The sequence below is a fragment of the Panthera tigris genome, chromosome C1, assembly GCF_018350195.1.
Source record: "Panthera tigris isolate Pti1 chromosome C1, P.tigris_Pti1_mat1.1, whole genome shotgun sequence".
Taxonomy (NCBI): domain Eukaryota; kingdom Metazoa; phylum Chordata; class Mammalia; order Carnivora; family Felidae; genus Panthera; species Panthera tigris.
In genome coordinates, this window is record NC_056667.1 from 18,697,479 (window position 1) to 18,715,449 (window position 17,971).

General features: G+C 45.0%; 1 protein-coding gene across 1 annotated transcript; it reads right to left on the reverse strand.

Annotated features, from left to right (window-relative positions):
• Positions 1-11,166: 11,166 nt before the first annotated feature.
• On the reverse strand, positions 11,167-17,665 carry SYF2 (SYF2 pre-mRNA splicing factor). The gene is made up of 7 exons (XM_007083666.3): positions 17,558-17,665; positions 17,215-17,328; positions 14,973-15,098; positions 14,157-14,274; positions 13,723-13,813; positions 12,855-12,953; positions 11,167-11,595 (listed from the first exon to the last, which is right to left on the reverse strand). The coding sequence occupies exons 1-7, from the start codon at positions 17,582-17,584 to the stop codon at positions 11,430-11,432; spliced, it is 741 nt and encodes a 246-aa protein (XP_007083728.2). The 5' UTR covers positions 17,585-17,665; the 3' UTR covers positions 11,167-11,429.
• Positions 17,666-17,971: the final 306 nt, after the last annotated feature.

Here is a 17,971-nt window from a genome sequence, read left to right on the forward strand (position 1 = left end):
TGTGGGCATGCGAGTGTGAAAATGTGTCTGCCTGGGGTTGCGCTTTGATTGAGAATTCTCTGGAATGTACACACTTGGAACCCCTGAGAACGCTGGAGCCCCGCACGTGGAGCATCTGGCGAGACAGGCTTTTTCCCTCCCGCCTGGCCGGACAGCAGGTAATGCGGTGGCATTCTTTACTCGAGTGGCTGGTTGCAGCCTCACAAGCTGGAGCAAATTGCCCGGCCTCGTGTTCCTGTGAACGAGGCCACCGTTAACTGCAAGGCTCCGTGGTCAAGAGCTACTGATGTGAATTCTGTGGCTACTAATGAAAAAGCGATTGTGGTACTTGCGCGGGTGAGCTGTTCGGGAAGAATGCGAAAGGCACCGAGCGAGACGGACGCCCCGGCTGACACAGAGGTAACACACGGACGCAGTCCCTGCCTTCTTTGGGACCAAACTCGAAGGTCGCAGCTGCCGGGGACAGCAGGGGCATCGAGTCCCTCCTCTCCTCTGGCCCCAGAGGACCAGAGCCAACGCTAATGGGGTCCTCCTGGGTGCTAGGCAGCCTTAGAAGGACCTGTAATCAACACAACAACCCAATGAGGCAAGTGCGATTAGGACCCTTATTGTGGGGACCAGGAATCTGAGACAGGAAACTGATTGCCCCGGGGTCAAACAGGAGGGAGACAAGCTGGCATTTGATCCTAGAAGTTCTTCTCCAAAGATCATGCTCTTCACCACTACCCCAGAAGACTTCGTGCATCGGGCTTGCTCGAAGTCACCCGTGGCCATCCACACCCTACTGAGTGGTCTGGGGAAAAACACGTGTGGCCTTCCCTCCCCTGTGGTAGAATTACACCTCAACCTTCACCACGATTCCATAGTGGACTGAGTGGATTTCCCTGCACTCTTTGGGCTTGGCCATGTGACTCGCTTTGACCAATGGGACGTTTCGCCGTGTGATTCAAGCAGGGGCTTGTGATGTGCTTGTGCCGTTGGCATAGTCCCTTGTCCTAATGGGCCCCAGAATGAGGTTCATGGAGCCAGCCCAAAGCCAGACAAAACTGAATCCAGCCTTAATCAGCAAGCTCCTGCCAACCCAGGGTGCCGATACAGATCATGATCGTGCCCTAGTCAACGATACACCGGGAAAGCTTTCCAGAATAAATGAAGCCTCCAGAAAAGAAACATTCTTTGACCTTGCCTCCCTCCCCCTCCCTGGACACTGGAATGGGGACATTGTGCTGGGGACCGTCTGGGGACCACAGGCAACAAGCACAAAGACAAAAGGCCAATATGCTGAGGAGGCCTAAGCAGAAAGAAGGATTAATCCTAGGTCCTTGATGAGCATATCATGCCATTGAGCAATCGCCCACCTCCACATTTTTGTGAGAAAAGCAATCTCCTCTTTGTTCAAGCCAGTATTAGTTGGGATTTCTATTATTCACAGCCAAAGCCACTCCTAAGTCTACTGATTTTCTAAAGTATGGCCAAAAAAGCTCTATCATCTAGGGTACCTGGTGGCTCAGTCAGTGGAGTATCTGATTCTTGATTTTGGCTCAGGTCATGATGCCAGGGTTGTGGGATCGAGCCCCACATCAGGCTCCATGCTAATCATGGAGCCTGCTTGAGATTCTCTCTCCCCACCCCCTGCTCCTCTCCCCCACTCATTCTCAATCTCTCTCTCTCCTTTTCTCTCATTCTAGAAAAGAAAAAAAATGCTGTATCTTCACATCTCCCTCTTCTTTTTTTCTTTAAGTTGGCTGGTCTTTCTGGAATAGTAGGAGGGGAAGCCACAAATCCTTGCTAATATCAGTCAACCAATACCTGTTTCTACTCACCCTGGAGCTATTAGTTTAGCTATCGATTTGAGAAACAAACTTTAGCTTAACTAAAATCAACCCTTGCTTTTTGTTCATTGATGTGATCACATTTCCAGAACATTTCCTAGCATATAATAGGTGCTCGATATACCTTGCCTAGTGGACAGTGTGATTGATATTTCTCTCAATGGATAATCACACATGCCTCATGGGAATCTGTTTTGGCTGTTTGTCTTCTCAATGGGGACTCCTGGAAGTCGCACCCAAGTGAAGTTTGTGAAGCCTGCCTCTCAAACAGGTATGGCAGCCTTCTCATGAGATGGTTACAAACAGAAACCGTAAGAGCTTTATTGAGATATAATTCTCATACCACAAAATTCGCTTTTTACACTGCACAGTTCAGTGGTTTTTCACGTATTCACAGGGTTGGGCAGCCATCACCACAATATAACTTTAGAACATTTTCATCTCCCCAAAAGGAAACCTCATACCCATTAAGAGTCATTCTCCATCACTCCCTCCCCCATCCCACTCAGCCCTGACAACCACTAATCCACTTTCTGTCACTATGGATTCGCCTCCTCTGGACATATCATCTAAATGGAATCATACAATGTTGTGGTCTTCCGCATCTAACTTCTGTCACTCAACAAAGTGTTGTCAAGGTTCATCCATATTGTGGCATTCGTGTATCCCCTATCCCTTTTTCACTGCTGAGTAATATTCTGTTATATGGATATACCACATTTTATTTATCCATTCATTGTGTTGATGAACACAATGTGTGTTCATTGCTTTGTACACACAAAGTGTGATTTGCTCCCACTCTCTGGCTCTTACAAAGAACGCTGCTATGAACATTTTCTTAAAGTTTTTGTGTGGCGATATGCCTTCATTTCTCCTGGGTATATACCCACCAGTGGAATTGCTGGGTCATACGGTAGCTTTTTTTTCTAACGTTTTGAGGAACTGCCAGACTGGTTCCCAACGCCACCGACGGCATCATTTCATATTCTCACCAGCAGAGTGTGAGGGGTTACAATTTCTCCCCATCCTCGCCTACGCTTGTTATTATCTGTCTCTCTGGTTAGAGCTATCCTAGTGGGTGTGAAGTGATATCTCATTATCCTTTTACTTTGCGTTTCCCTGAGGGCTAATGGTCTTAAGCATCTTTTCATGTGCTTTTTGGCTCTTTGTATATCTTCTTTAAAAAATAGAGAGAGGGGCGCCTGGGTGGCGCAGTCGGTTAAGCGTCCGACTTCAGCCAGGTCACGATCTCGCGGTCCGTGAGTTCGAGCCCCGCGTCGGGCTCTGGGCTGATGGCTCGGAGCCTGGAGCCTGTTTCCGATTCTGTGTCTCCCTCTCTCTCTGCCCCTCCCCCGTTCATGCTCTGTCTCTCTCTGTCCCAAAAATAAATAAAAAACGTTGAAAAAAAAATTAAAAAATAGAGAGAGACATAGGGGTGTCAGGGTGGCTCAGTCGGTTAAGCATCCAGCTCTTAATTTCAGCTCAGGTCATGGTCTTGCGGTTCGTGAGTTCGAGCCCCGCACTGAGCTCTGTGCTGGCAATGTGGAACCTGCTTGAAAATTCTCTCTTCCTCTCTCTCTGCCCCTCCCTTGCTCACACTCTCTCTAAAAATAAATAAATAAACATATATATATATATATATATACATATATATATATATGTATATACACACACACATATATATACGCATATATATATACACACATATATATATGCATATATATTTATACACAGAGAGAGAGTCATAAATTTAACCATATTTATATAGGCTAATTTTTCTGAAAACTTTTGTGAGGCTACATTATGAAACCGAAATTCTTTTTACAAAGGATAATTAAAACCAGATTAACTCACATGCTACTGATTGCCTGTATCCATGATAAGTGAAAAGATGATTCTGTTTTCTCAGCCACTAAGGTCCCATCACTACATATGTCTGGCAGGAAAAAAAAAAAAAAATAGGTCTACTTGAGCAAAAGTGCAAATACAATTAATGAAAAGTTTAAATTCTAAATGGCTTTTAGAATCCCTTTTTCGGGGCGCCTGGGTGGCTCAGTCGGTTGAGCGTCCAACTTCAGCTCAGGTCATGATCTCGCAGTTCGTGGGTTCGAGCCCCGCGTCGGGCTCTGTGCTGACTGACAGCTCAGAGCCTGGAGCCTGTTTCGGATTCTGTGTCTCCTTCTCTCTCTGTTTCTCCCCTGCTCACGCTCTGTCTCTTTCTCTCTCAAAAATAAATAAAGATTTTAAAAAATGTTAAAAAAAGGGATCCCTTTTTCATCTAATTACACATAGTACGTAGAACAGCTTACTGCATACTTAAAAATTACAACTCTTCAGAGCATCTGACTGGCTCAGTCAATGGAGCATGTGACTTTTGATCTCAGGGTTGTGAGTTCAAGCCCCACACTGGGTGTAGAGATTACTTAAAAAAAAAAATTACAACTTTTTTATGTATCTACTAATGTTAGTTCTCTTGAGTTGCTATGTGCCAAGCATTATACTAGGTTAATTCCAACTATGAATTCATTTAAACTTCACAAGAACCCTGTGAGGTATGCAGCATATATTAGTTATCTATGCTGTGTAACAAATCGTCCCAAAATTTAGTGGCTTAAAACAATAACCGTAATTCATTACCCCACATAGCTTCTGTGGGTGAAAAATTTGGGTAAGACACAGGAGGGATGGTTTGACTCTGCTACACAAATTTGGTGCCTCCATGGCAAGACTCAAAGGTGAGGACTGAAATATCAAATATCACTCAAATATCTGGCAGTTGATTCTGGCTAGTGACTGAGACCTTCATACGGCCTATTTCATGTTCTTCACAACATGGCGGCTGGATTCCATACCAAACATCTAAGGAAGAGCCAGCATCACTTTTGTCACAGTTACAGAGGCCCACCCAAGTTCAAGGAAAGAAAACATGGGCCCTCCCTGCCATGGATTGCATCATGCACTGGGACGGTTAATTGTATGGTGAATTTGACTGGGCCACAGGAGGCCCAGATCAAACATTATCTCTGGGCGTGTCTGTGAGGGTGTTTCTAGATGAGATTAGCGTTTGGATCAGTGGGCTCAGTGAAGTACATTGCCCGCCCCATTGTGGGAGGCATCTTGCAATCCACTGAGGGCCTGAATAGAACCCAAAGTACAGGAAGGGAGGATTCATCCTCTTCCTCCCTGCCTGTTGAACCTGCACATTAGTCTTCTCCGCCCTTGAACTGGGATTTACACCACGGCTCCCCTAGTTCTTAGGCCTACGGACTCAGACTGAATTACACCACTGGCTGTCCTGTGTCTCCAGCTTGCAAGCAAAAGATTTATATGTAGATCACATACACGCACATATATATGTAGATTATATACACACACATACATACATACATACATACATACATAAAGCTTGTATGTTTGTTCCTTTTCTCTAATACGTGTTCATGTGTTGAAGTCCTCACCTCTACACCTCGGACGGGGACCTCATTTGGAAACAGGGCGTTTACAGAGCTAATCAAGTTAAAATGAGGTCATATCCTCATAAAATGGGGAAATTTGGAGACAGAAATGTTAACCAGGAAAACACCACGTGACTAGGAAGGCAGAGATCAGGGTGATGCTTCTACATGCCAAGAAATGCCAAAGATTTCCAGGAAGGCGCCCAAAGCTAGAGAAGAGGCCTGGAACAGATTCTCCTTCAGAGCCTTCGGCAGGAGCCAACCCGGCCGGCCCTTTGATCGCAGACATCCAGCCTCCAGAACAGTGAGACGGTAAGTGTTGTCTAAGCCCCTCGGTGTGTCTACTTTATTACGGCAGAGGATCTCTTTCGAACTTATTCTCCCCTCATCCCCTCCCTCATAGCATTAGACGATGTTGAAGTTGGAAAGCAAGGTAAAGTTTAAGCTAGGCCCCGCACACAATCCGGAGAGATCTTGCTCTAGACACGATGTTGGCTGAGGAAAATCAGACCTAAAAGAGTAGTTGCTGTATGATGCCATTTATAGGAAGATCCAAAGCTGGCAAACTAATCTCAAATGAGAGAGTCAGAATAATTGTTACCCTTGGGGGATGTATGATGAATGAGGGACCCCTCTATGGCTCGACATGGTTGGTGGCTGCACAACGTTTGTAAATATAAAAAGCCTCGTCTATATATATGCACTTAAGACTGTGCACTTTGCTGTATGTAAATTATACATCAGTTTTTTAAAAAGAAGTTGAAGATTGTCCTCTGGTTCTCATACTTAGGGATTTAATAAACCAATCAAATCACACACACACACACACACCCCTCAATCAGAAGTAATTTTCTACAGTGACTATGGATTGACGTAACTAGGAAGAAACAGAATGCTTGCTTCTTGGGTTTAAAAAAACACACAACTGGGGGTGCCCGGGTGGCTGTCGGTTAAGCGTCCAACTCTTGGTTTCAGCTCAGGTCATGATCTCCCAGCTTTGTGGGTGCAAGCCTGGCATCGGCCTCTGCACTGGCAGTTCGGAGCCTGCTTGGGACTCTCTTTCTCTCCCTCTCTCTCTCTGCCCCTCCCCTACTTGCACAAAATAAATAAATAAACTTTTTATTTTATTTTCTTTATTTTTTTAAACGTTTATTTATTTTTGAGACAGAGAGAGACAAAGCATGAATGGGGGAGGGTCAGAGAGAGAGGGAGACACAGAATCTGAAACAGGCTCCAGGCTCTGAGCTGTCAGCACAGAGCCGGACGCGGGGCTTGAACTCACAAACCGCGAGATCATGACCTGAGCCAAAGTCGGACACTTAACCGACTGAGCCACCCAGACGCCCCTTTTTTTTTTTTAATTTTTTTTTAACGTTTATTTATTTTTGAGACAGAAACAAAGCATGAACGGGGGAGGATCAGAGAGAGAGGGAGACACAGAATCTGAAGCAGGTCAAAATAAATAAATAAACTTTTAAAAAAGTTTTTTTTAATACACAACTGACTCGAAGCTATGCTCCTCAAACCTCACAAGGGGGCGCACTAAACAGCTGCTGTGATCTCAGAGGCTCTGTTTAACTGTCCCTGCTTTCCGTCGCCACCCCCTTTAGACTTTCAGGCTGTCCCTGTGCACACCGGCCTCTAAGCAACCAGAGAGGTCTAGACCAGCCCTTATTCCAGGGCCTCTGTCGTATTAAAAGAATGAGAAATGTCAAGACAGGATTTTGTAAAACTTCCGGTATAGATTACAGGTTTTACATTTAACCATTACACGTATGTGATAAATGATGTATGAAAGATTCCATACATTCCAGACTGTATTTCTGAGACTGTTGGGTATTTGACGCATCTCTCCCCGAGGGGCCACTTCCAGCTGAAGAAACACACACCTGCCCCTCCCAACCTATCACACACACATACACACACACGTGTACACACAGGTTTCAGCCAGGTGAGATGTTGCCAGTATCTCCCAGTTTCTCATGGCTCTGTCTGCTGGCAGAGCATTCCCCAAAGGGGGAGATGTGTCCCACAGGTGAGCACGGGTGACACGGGCCCTTTTCAATCTTTTTGCAACCTGGTGACCATGTCGAGGGGAAAGCGTCAGCACGGTGCTAACATGTCTTTTAGAACGCCTTTCATGTACACTCAGATTTGAACAAAGAGAGACTGAAACTTCAGATCCAGAATCATCATGGGCGGCAGTGTTTCCACCTTTTGGAAACTCCAAATTCCATGTACAGGGCACACAATTCACTGATGCCCTGTTCACGCTTTTTAATGTTTGGTTTTTTTTTTTCTTCTGGGAGAACACAATAGGGGAGAGGCAGAGAGAGGGGGACAGAGGATCTGAAGCGGGCTCTGCGCTGACAGGTCGATGGCAGTGAGCCCGATGTGGGGCTCGAACTCTTGAACCACGAGATCATGGTCTGAGCCGAAGTCAGATGCTCAACCATCTGAGCCACGCAGGCGCCCCCTGTTCATGCTTTTTAATACCTTTTCACTCTCTACGTCGCATTTTTGACGGTTCCTGCTGCTTTGTCTTCAAGTTCACAAATCTCTTCTGCGATGTCTGATCTGCGGTAAAACCCGCAGTGTATTTTTCACCTTGGACATGGACTTTTCATCTTTATTCATGTCTCTACTTAATTTTTTTTATCATGTGCGGTAGTAGTTATAATAACCGCTTTGATCTGTGTCCTAATCCAAACGTCTATATCACCTCATTCATTGAGTCCAATTTTCTTTTTAATTTTTTTTTTAACGTTTATTTATTTTTGAGACAGAGAGAGACACAGCATGAACGGGGGAGGGGCAGAGAGAGAGGGAGACACAGAATTGAAAGCAGGCTCCAGGCTCTGAGCCATCATCCCAGAGCCCGACACAGGGCTCGAACTCGCGAACCGCGAGATCGTGACCTGAGCTGAAGTCGGACGCTTAACCGACTGAGCCACCCAGGCGCCCCCATTGAGTCCAATTTTCTAGTTTCTCTGATTAGATGCTAAACATTGTGAATTTGATATTTTTGGGTACTGGGAGTTTCTATGTTTTTTATAACAAGTTATTCTTTTTTAATATTTTTTCATTTTTTATTTATTTTAGAGAGAGAGAGCACAAGCAGGAGAGAGGCAGAGGGAGAGAGAGAATCTTAAGCAGCCTCCACACTCAGCATGGAGCCCATGGGGGGCTCAATCCTGAGCTAAAATCAAGAGTCAGACACTCAAACAACTGAGCCACCCAGGCACCCCTATAACTGGTTGTTCTTGATCCTTGTTCTGAACGCATTTAAATTATTTGGAAACCATTTGATTCCTTCATGTCTTGATTTTTAAGGTTGTTTTGTAGACAAGACCCAAGCAGCATTTAGTCTACAGCTAATTATTCTCCGCTATGGACACAAGACCTCCTTAGTCTCCTACTCCCCGAATTATGAAATTTTCCGTTCCAGCTGGTGAGTAAACGCTGTTCCTGGCCACACGTGAGTGCCAGTTACCATTCCCACCACTCCTTTCAGGTGGTCTTTTTTCTCCCCCATCATCAGCTCACACACATGCGGATCATACTCAGCCTCACACTTGAGGGGGCAGAGTTCTGTGTGTGGCTCCCTCCTCTCCCGTACTCGGTACTGTGAGCTCTCGCCACTGAGGTCTCCCCAGACTTCCAGCTCAATCTCCTCAACCAAGGGAGTCTCTGGGCTCCCCCAGGGTTCTCCCTTCCCACACCACAGCCTGGAAGTATCTAAAGACAGTAGGGCTGGGGTGATCATAAGGCTATCCTTATTTCCTTAGGGACCACTGGCCTTCCTTGCCTGATTCCCACTACTTTGAAAACTTGTTTCATACCCACTATCCTTTTATTTGTTTCAAGTGGCAAGGTAAATCCGTTTCTTGTCATTCCATCTGGGTTGCAAGTAGAAGTCTCCTGTTCACTCCTTCAATTGGATTTTATTTTCTTCAGTAGGTCGTGTTCCTTCTCATTAAGTTCCTGTCTGAATATCTAATTTTTATGGTTATTCTATCGCCTCTCATCTCCATCCCTAGGTACTTAAATGTTTATATATGCATATTGACTTTTGTGTATGTAATATCCATCAACAGGTGTCCGGAAATTGAACCACGCATCGGTCATCAATTTATTCAGTGGTGAGAAACAGGAAGACGAGATGTAGGCACCTAGGGCTACTCGGCAATGCCACCAGGGACTCAAGCTCTGCTCCACACTCCAGCACTTTTGTGCTCCTGCGGGTTACCTCATGGCACAAGATGGCTGCTACAACTCCAGGCCTCCTGTCTCCGTTCCAAGCAGGAAGAAAGGAGGAGGAAGCAGGGAGTGGCAATTCCCTTACCAAGAAAGCAAAAGGTTTCTCAGAATAAGTTAGATGACGTCTTATTAGCCAGAACTCTAACATTTGACCGTCAGTAGTTCCATCTGGAGAAGCTAACGGTTAGCTAGAAATTTCACCACAAATTCACCAAAAAAATCAGGGTTCTGGTCCGTAACAAAGAACAGGTAATTGATATTGGAAAGGCAACTAATAGGTCTACAAAGCTATTCTTGCATTCTTAGAATAAACTTTGCTGGCTTATAGTGAACTATGCTTTTAAATACATTTGACAATGTTTTGACTTTTTTTTTTTTTTTTTTGGCTATTGTAATATTCAGGACCAAAAACTTAAACAAGATAGTTTAAATGGAAGTAGAAACATGTTCAATATATTCTCAGAGGCAGTATCAAGGCCCTGTGATCAGACCTGATTAACTGCACAAATGCTAGAAGCAGAAACGAGTACAAAAATAGAATGTGCTACATGATTTTTTTTTTTTTTTAAGAGAGCATACGTGCGCCCCACACGCACAGGGGAGGGCAGAGAATCTTAGGCAGGCTTAGCACAGGGCCTGATGCAGGACTTGATCCCATGACCATGAGATCATGACCTGAGCCAAAATCAAAAGAGTTGAACGCTTAACCAACTGAGCCACCCAGGGATCCCAACGGCTACATACATTTTAGAAGGGAATAATCACCAGTGGTATTAAATTGTCTTTAAAAACAAATGCTGATATATTTATGAAATTTTCTCTTTCAGATTTAGAATGCCCCTCATTAGGTATTCAGCATTTTATTCAACACATAGAAAAAGCCGTACCTATCTGTCTCTCTGGACTTTTCTTAAAACTATTGTTGTGATAACAACAGTCTTTACCTTTCAGGTACTAAAATATTTACAGACAAAATTATACATCTAATATTTGCTTCAAAGTCACATGGGACTCATGGAGGAGAAAGTAGATAGAAATGAAGAGGAAACAGGCTGGCTAGTTGAGGATTCCTGAAGAGAGACACTGGGTATACGGGATTCATTGTATTATTCTGTCTTCTATTGACTGTCGTGAATTCCCCATAAAGGAAAAATTTTTTAATGTTTATACAGTGAAAGCACAGATTTCAGCATATATATATATACACGTACACACAAGTATGTATATGTGTGTGTATATATATACATATATATATATATATATATATATATACACTTACTTGTTTTAAATGTTTTAGTGTTTAGTAGGGATTCTATTCCATAGGATATTTGTTTATAAAAGGAACTGTATATGTCAATATTCATAGAAGACAGTTCTGCTGCTTCCTGAACTTGGTCCGAAGCAGCCGTGGGTAGACAGAGCCCTCCAGTAGCCATGGCCACCTTCCTTCCTCCTCACTGTACTTAGCTTCGGAGTCTACGAGCTCAAAAGGTTGCCGAGTCCAGCTCTAGATTTTGTCAAATTCATAACAATATTCAAAGCAACAATGACTGCATTTACGTATGCTGCCGATCATCTGAAGCCCAAACGCTTCAAAGATTAGTCATATACGTTTAAAATACATAGAAAAATAATTAGTATTTATACAAAGTAGATTTTTACAGACCAAGTACACTACATCTTAAAATGCATCTTCTATCCAAGCACAGAAATAGGGGAATATACATGGAAGTATATGTTTAAGAAAAACATTTATTTCCAAATGCTGATGAGGAAGGCATCGTAGAATGACTGCTGGTTTCCTGATAAAACTTTGAAGAGAACTTCAATTTGCCAGCATTGTCAAGCTTTTAAAAACAGTTCCTAACAGTTCCTGAAGGGATTAGACCGCTGTTCCTCTTTCCAAATTCTGTTTAATTTCAGCCGTATATTTCCCATAGAATCTTTCTGCTTTCTTGTTGAATTTAGCATTCCTTTCATTAATGTAGTCGATGTCTGCATCGTCGTTATAAGGACGTCTCCGGCTGTATTTGTCTCGTTTTTCGATTCTGGTGGAAGAAGAAAATTTACAGGATTCAAAATTGCCTTCTTTTTTTATCCTAATAAAACATGGCCAGATAGTTATAAAGAGAATCAGTACACTTAGAATAGCCCGCTTGGGGCTTGGGGTTGGGGGCAGTTTTCGTCAACATCAGGCTGAAGCTGCTAGTTGACAGCGCAGCCCTGGGTATGAACCCTGAAATTCAATAAATACAAACTCGTCTTTGGAATTCTTCTAAAAGAGCGGCGATACATTGTCAGCAACGGGACACATGAAATTCTACTTTAAAAAATAATTACAGGGGCGCCTGGGTGGCGCAGTCAGTTAAGCGTCCGACTTCAGCCAGGTCACGATCTCGCGGTCCGTGAGTTCGAGCCCCGCGTCAGGCTCTGGGCTGATGGCTCGGAGCCTGGAGCCTGTTTCTGATTCTGTGTCTCACTCTCTCTCTGCCCCTCCCCCGTTCATGCTCTGTCTCTCTCTGTCCCAAAAATAAATAAAAAACGTTGAAAAAAAAAATTAAAAAAAAAAAATAATAATTACAATATTTGTATTAATAATAACCACAGCTAACATGGAGCACAAATGTACCAGATACTATACATATATACTATGTACTATTCTTTTTAATGTTTATTTTTGCGAGAAAGAGACAGAGACACAGTGTGAGTAGGGGAGAGGCAGAGAGAGAGAGGGAGACACAGAATTCGAAGCAGGCTCCAGGCTCCGAGCTGTCGGCACAGAGCTCGATGCGGGGCTCGAACTCACTAACTATGAGATCACGACCTGAGCCAAAGCCATATGCTTAACCAACTGAGCCACCCAGGTGCCCCGAATTTTAATATATATATCACATATGTAACATATGTTACATAGATTAACTCCTAAAATATAAATTCATTCCGCTCTGCCTAATATTCACCCATATCAGTATTAAGAAACACAAATATAACAAAGGTACATTTACCAGAACATTTGTACTTCTTCGAATAATGAACTGGTTATGAAGATAAAAGCCCTCAAAGAAGAGTAATTTTCTTTGGACCTTTTCCTGCTTTGATTATAAGAACTCAATTTCAGCAACAGTTGGCATCTCCATCCCAAATCGCACGGACTCAACTCACACTTGCTGTCTGTCCCCAAAATCACTACAGATGCTGAGTCAGAACGAGCAAGCACGGTACCCGCCCTTTCAATTCTCTCTCTGCACCCTCTGTCCATTTTGTCACTAAACGTTTAAAACTTCCGGCCGCTGTACTGAGTACTCACTGCTTTTCCAGATCTGTGACCATCCTATCGACCTCCTCTGTGGAAGGCACGTGTGTTCCGTGAAGAAGACTGTTGGATGTTGGGAAAAACTCTTCTCCACTGAAAAGACGGAATAGTTTTAGAGTGACACTACACGGTTCCACATTTTCAAATTTCAAACTGAACCACCATTCGTGGCGAGCGATAAAATGCATACATATATTTACTGTGGGATCCCAACTTCTTTTTTTTTTTTTTTTTTAAAGAAAATTTAGAATTGGAAGGGACCTAAGACATCACCCACCTCCTCCAACACCTTCATTCTACAGATGAAAGAGCCAAGGGCCAGAGGTTAAAGGACTTGCTTCTCGGTTCAGGTTATTTCTCTTCCCACTAATGGGAAGGGCTCAGCAAACTATACCACCTGGTCTGGCACACATTTCACTGGGCCCCAGCCACGCCCATTTGTTCACGACTCCTCCGCGGCTGCCTTCGCATCACACCAGCGGGGCGGAGTGGTTGTGCCAGAGACCAGAGCGTCCACAAAGCCTAAAGTATCTGCAGAAAAAGTTCACCCAGCCGGGCATTCGGCCTCCTAAAATATCTGAGTAACTATGATAATCTGGTTGTTAAACTCAACGCCCGGCTGAAAAAATAACAAGGTGGTAAGTTTACCTGCTGTGGAGTGAGCAATAAATGTTACTGTGAAGGCCAGAAAGTATTCTGAGGCAGATGCTGATAACCGGTACTCAAACATTCACGTGTGTTTGTCTTTATGCGTCTGCGTATGTATACACAACACACACACACACACACACACACACACACACACACACCCCTATGTCCCTTCAGAATGAAAACAGGGCTTGCATCGTTCCTGTCAACTTACTGTTTTTCTCTCAGTCTCTCATACGATTCCATGTCAGGTTTGATCTGTTTGGTCAGCCGATGATATTGACGTAACTGGGCAGCAGCATAATCTAAAGATAAAAGGAGAGTCAGAGAAATATACTTCCCTGTTTCGTCATTACGATGCAGAGAATATCAAAATTATTAGTAATATTTGCACAAGACACTAAGCAGAGCTTCTGTCCTGAAGGTGCTGATAATACAAGCTTTTATTTTACCACAAAGAAGAAAAAAAAATCCAGGTGATTAAAGTACAGCCTTTTTTACTTCTGCCCTCATGAGACCTATTTGTATTTTTCTCGGGTTCGAGCCTCTTGGAGAATATTCCGTGAAGGGGCGTATCCTTCCTTAAAACCAGAAACACTAAAGGTAATGCTTACCTAACAGGGCCATTCAAGAAAATAACAGCTTTACCTGAGAATCCCAGGTCAGGGTTTTTCCTCTTCTTCTTCCTCTCCCATCTTTCCGCGTCTTCCGCACTGATCTCCAGTAGCTTCACTTTCTCATAGTCTTCCCCTCTGGCGGCACATTCCTAAAAAGAAAGAAAACGTTAATTCCCGCAGTCATGACAAAAGCAATTATTTGATCAATTTTAAATCAACGTGGAAAAAAGATATCAAGCAAAAAATAATGATTAATACTTGAAGCAAATCTGGGCATCTACTATGGTAATGTAAGAAGTGAGTGCATCATTTAAAATACATAGTCAACGTTTCTCAGGTGTCAGACCCCCTTTTAAATGTTTTACACGCACTGAATCATTTTTTTTATTTTTATTTTTAATCTTTATTTATTTTTGAGAGAGAGAGAGAGAGAGAGAGAGCGTGCGCGCGCACGCGCGCACATGAGCGGGGGGAGGGGCAGAGAGAGAGGGAGACACAGAATCCGAATCAGGCTCCAGGCTCTGAGCTGTTAGCACAGAGCCCGACGCAGGGCTCGAACTCACAGACCCCGAGATCATGACGTGAGTCAAAGTGGGACACTGAACCGATGGAGCCACCAGGCGCCCCTACTGACTCATTTAATCCATAATTAACTCAAATAATTATTATAGTCCCCATTTTACAGTTCAGAAAACAGAGGCACAGAGAGGTTCAATAACTCCCCGAAGTGTTGCTACTAGTAAAAAGCAGAACCACCACGTGGACTCCAGCAGGCTGGCTCTTACTGTCTTGATTCAACAGAATAACTGAAGAAACAACTTATGGAGACAGCAGAGTGGATCCTAACCTTCTTCTTTTCTTCTTCCTGCAGTTCCCATTCCAGACGGGCCTTTCTGGCTTCCCAGTTAGCAGGTAACTTGAGTCTTTTATCTTCTTCAACAACTTCTTGGTGGTTCAATTTACGAGCCTCATTCTAAAACCGTGACACAAAAAGTCCGTCAGCTGAGACACAAAAATAAATCCAAACAAAATCTTGCTCACTTTGAGAAGGTCAAGTAAGTCACATTAACAAGGGGACGCCGTGTTATCCTAAAAGCAAGAGACGGCCAAAGGATTTTAAGCGAGGGAACAGCCTAATTAGGTCTGTATGTGCACAGTCAAGAAATGTGTTGGGCTGCACTGGGTTTGCTTTTCGAGAGGCCTGGAGTTTAAGGTCAGCTGTGCCTCCGTTTAGCCAGGTGACCCCTGTGCACTTAGGGTTGGATCGGACAAGGTTCAAAACGTGAAGAAGGCGTACTTAAGGAGACGTTAGATGGCAAGAAATAATATTACATCATATGAGGAGAAAGATATTCTACTTTCAATTCTCTTTTAATCCTGATTAACTCAAGGAAAAAGCCTCAACTTGGGGCTGAGGGCTTTAGCACCGATCTTAATATCTCTAACCTTTTGCAAGCCCCTCCTCTTTTTTAAATACTTTAACAGTTTCCATTATGGCAAAGGAAAGGTATTTTCCATTTTAATTACTGTATGAAGATTATGATTTAAAATGAACTTAACTGGGGTCCCTGGGTAGCTTAGTCAGTTAAGCAGCTGACTCTTAGTTTCGATCTCAAGGTTCGTAGGATCGAGCCCCGCGTGAGGCTCTGCACTGACAGTATGGAGCCTGCTTGGCGTTCCCTCTCTGCCCCTCCCCACCTCGCACATGCGTGTGCGCTCTTAAAAACAGACTTAAAAAAAAAAAAAAAAAGAACCTAACTGCACAAAGCATAATAAGCATATCATCTTAAGGACAACGTAAGCTAGATGTTTCTCAGGTCACAGGTTGGTGGCAGTTAGTCCAGGAAGCCAGGTCTCCTAATTTCCAACCACATATATTTTACACAGTCCCTCCGAGTAAACACTTCAGTGTGTTTCATCCTTTATTAATGTTCTCTGGACAAAGAGAGGCACTGCTCGGAACTACTATCCCTCTTACATCCTCGTACCCTTGGCTCTGGCAACGCCCTCCGGTTGAAGACACCAAGAGCACACCCTGCACCCAAAGTTGTGTTCGCTGCACTGAAGGAGACGGCAAACCACGGGCGCTGTGGGTATTCCAGTGAAGGGGTGTTAAGAGGGGCTAGCTACAGGATTTAGATTTGTGTCAGGTGACTGGGGCAGGGGCATAAGGCTCAGGAGAGTGTGGTTGTGCTCTGGATTAGACACCGTCAGAAAGGCAGGGCATTCGACCACCAGGTGCCGTACGTTCTTCTACAGGATTAACGGGGGGGTGACTAACGCCGTCACTGGTCCTAACAGTCACTGGTGTGAGCAGAAGAGGGGAATGTGTGGTCATTTCTGTGGCCACCTGCCAGAGTGATGTGGGAGGTTTGTGAGACCACAGCCAAGCTGGCAGTCAGGCTCCCTAAGTTGAAATAGGCTGGAGCTGCTTTTTCCTTCCTCAGCTCCCACTGCAGCCAGTTGTTTGCTGGACTCTTAGCTCCGATATGAATCTCTTTATTTGCATTTGTTCCTCCAGCTTCTTTGTCTGGTAATACCTTACACATCTTTCCAACAGTAGTTTAGGTGTCACCTCCTATGGGAGGCACTCCCAGGGCACTCTGTTCCTCACGTTAGCATGCCCTGGCTATAAAGCTGTCTCCTCTCCTTAAGAGCAAAAGCCGTATCTGAATCATCTAGTTCCCCACCAACTAGATGAGCCACTGACATTACAGGCTTGCAGAGATTTGCTGATTATCTTTGAAGGAACAGGCAACCAGCTCTCTTACTAACACTGGAGGAGTTTTTCTTCCGGTCCCCAGCTCTACATATCCCCTAGGTAAAACGAATTGTTTGTTACACAGCAGGGAGGCCGTTAGTTAATAGAGACTCCCAAACCCAGCCCAGATTAGTTAAATCAGAAGCGGGTGGGAGGAGGGTTGGGTGTATTTTCAAAAGTGACTTCAATCTGTTGCCAGGGTTGAGAAGCACCGGGATAGATATTTCATTCCACTCAGACGATCTGCCAAGCACGCTTCTGCAGCTTCCCGGTACCTCCACGAACGGGCACGGGGTGACCAGCCTCAGTTGCCTCCCGGGCTACTCACCCGCTTCAGGTGCAGCTCCCGGAATTTGCGAAGCCTCTGTTCGCGCTTCTGCGCGGCCAGCTCCGCTGCCGTCGCCAGGGGCTGCTCCCCCTCCTCCGCGCTGTCCACCGGCACCTGCGGCGAGAAAGACCCGCTGCGGGAGGGGTCGGCTCGGCTTTTCCCGTACTACCCTGGCCGATTCCCCGCCGGTCCCGAGCGGCCGGGCCAGGCCCTCACTCCAACCCCGACCTCGGTGTCTGCGCCTCCCTGGCCCGGCACGCAGACATCTCCTCAGCCTCTGGCCTTTGCCGTCCCCCAGAGGCTCCCCACACAAAAATCCTTGGGCAGAGCCGGCGGAACTTACCTTTTCGGCTAAAATTGCAGCCGCCATCACAAACTTTCCCTCGCCACTTCCGGCAACAACACAGGACACTTCCGTCTGCCTTTGTCCCGCCCCGCCGATACATATTAAAAACATACCATGAGCCCCGCCCCTTCCTGGCCGTCTCTGGAACTTGGGACCAATCCCTGCCCCTTTTAGCAGTAGGAAGCTTTCGATTGGGTAGGGGCTTGCGCAGCCGCAAAAGGCCGCAGAGGCAAGGGCCGGGGGGAGTGAGGCGGGAAGAAGAGGCCCGGAAGCTCTCAGAAGCGAGTGGCTGCGAAGGGTGCCTGGTAGAAGGTCGCCCTGATTGCGTGCCATTCCCTCGAATGAAACGTGTTTCCCATTCGGCGCTTAGCCTCAGTGTCACCTCCTGCGAGGCAGGCGTCCCCTGACTAC

Coding starts and splice junctions, on each gene's coding strand:
- SYF2 (XM_007083666.3), bottom strand. CDS start 17,584: ATGGCGGCTGCAATTTTAGCCGAAAAG. Junction 17,329..17,557: donor CTGCAATTTTAGCCGAAAAG/GTAAGTTCCGCC, acceptor TTCTCGCCGCAG/GTGCCGGTGGACAGCGCGGA. Junction 12,954..13,722: donor GAGAGACTGAGAGAAAAACA/GTAAGTTGACAG, acceptor CCGTCTTTTCAG/TGGAGAAGAGTTTTTCCCAA.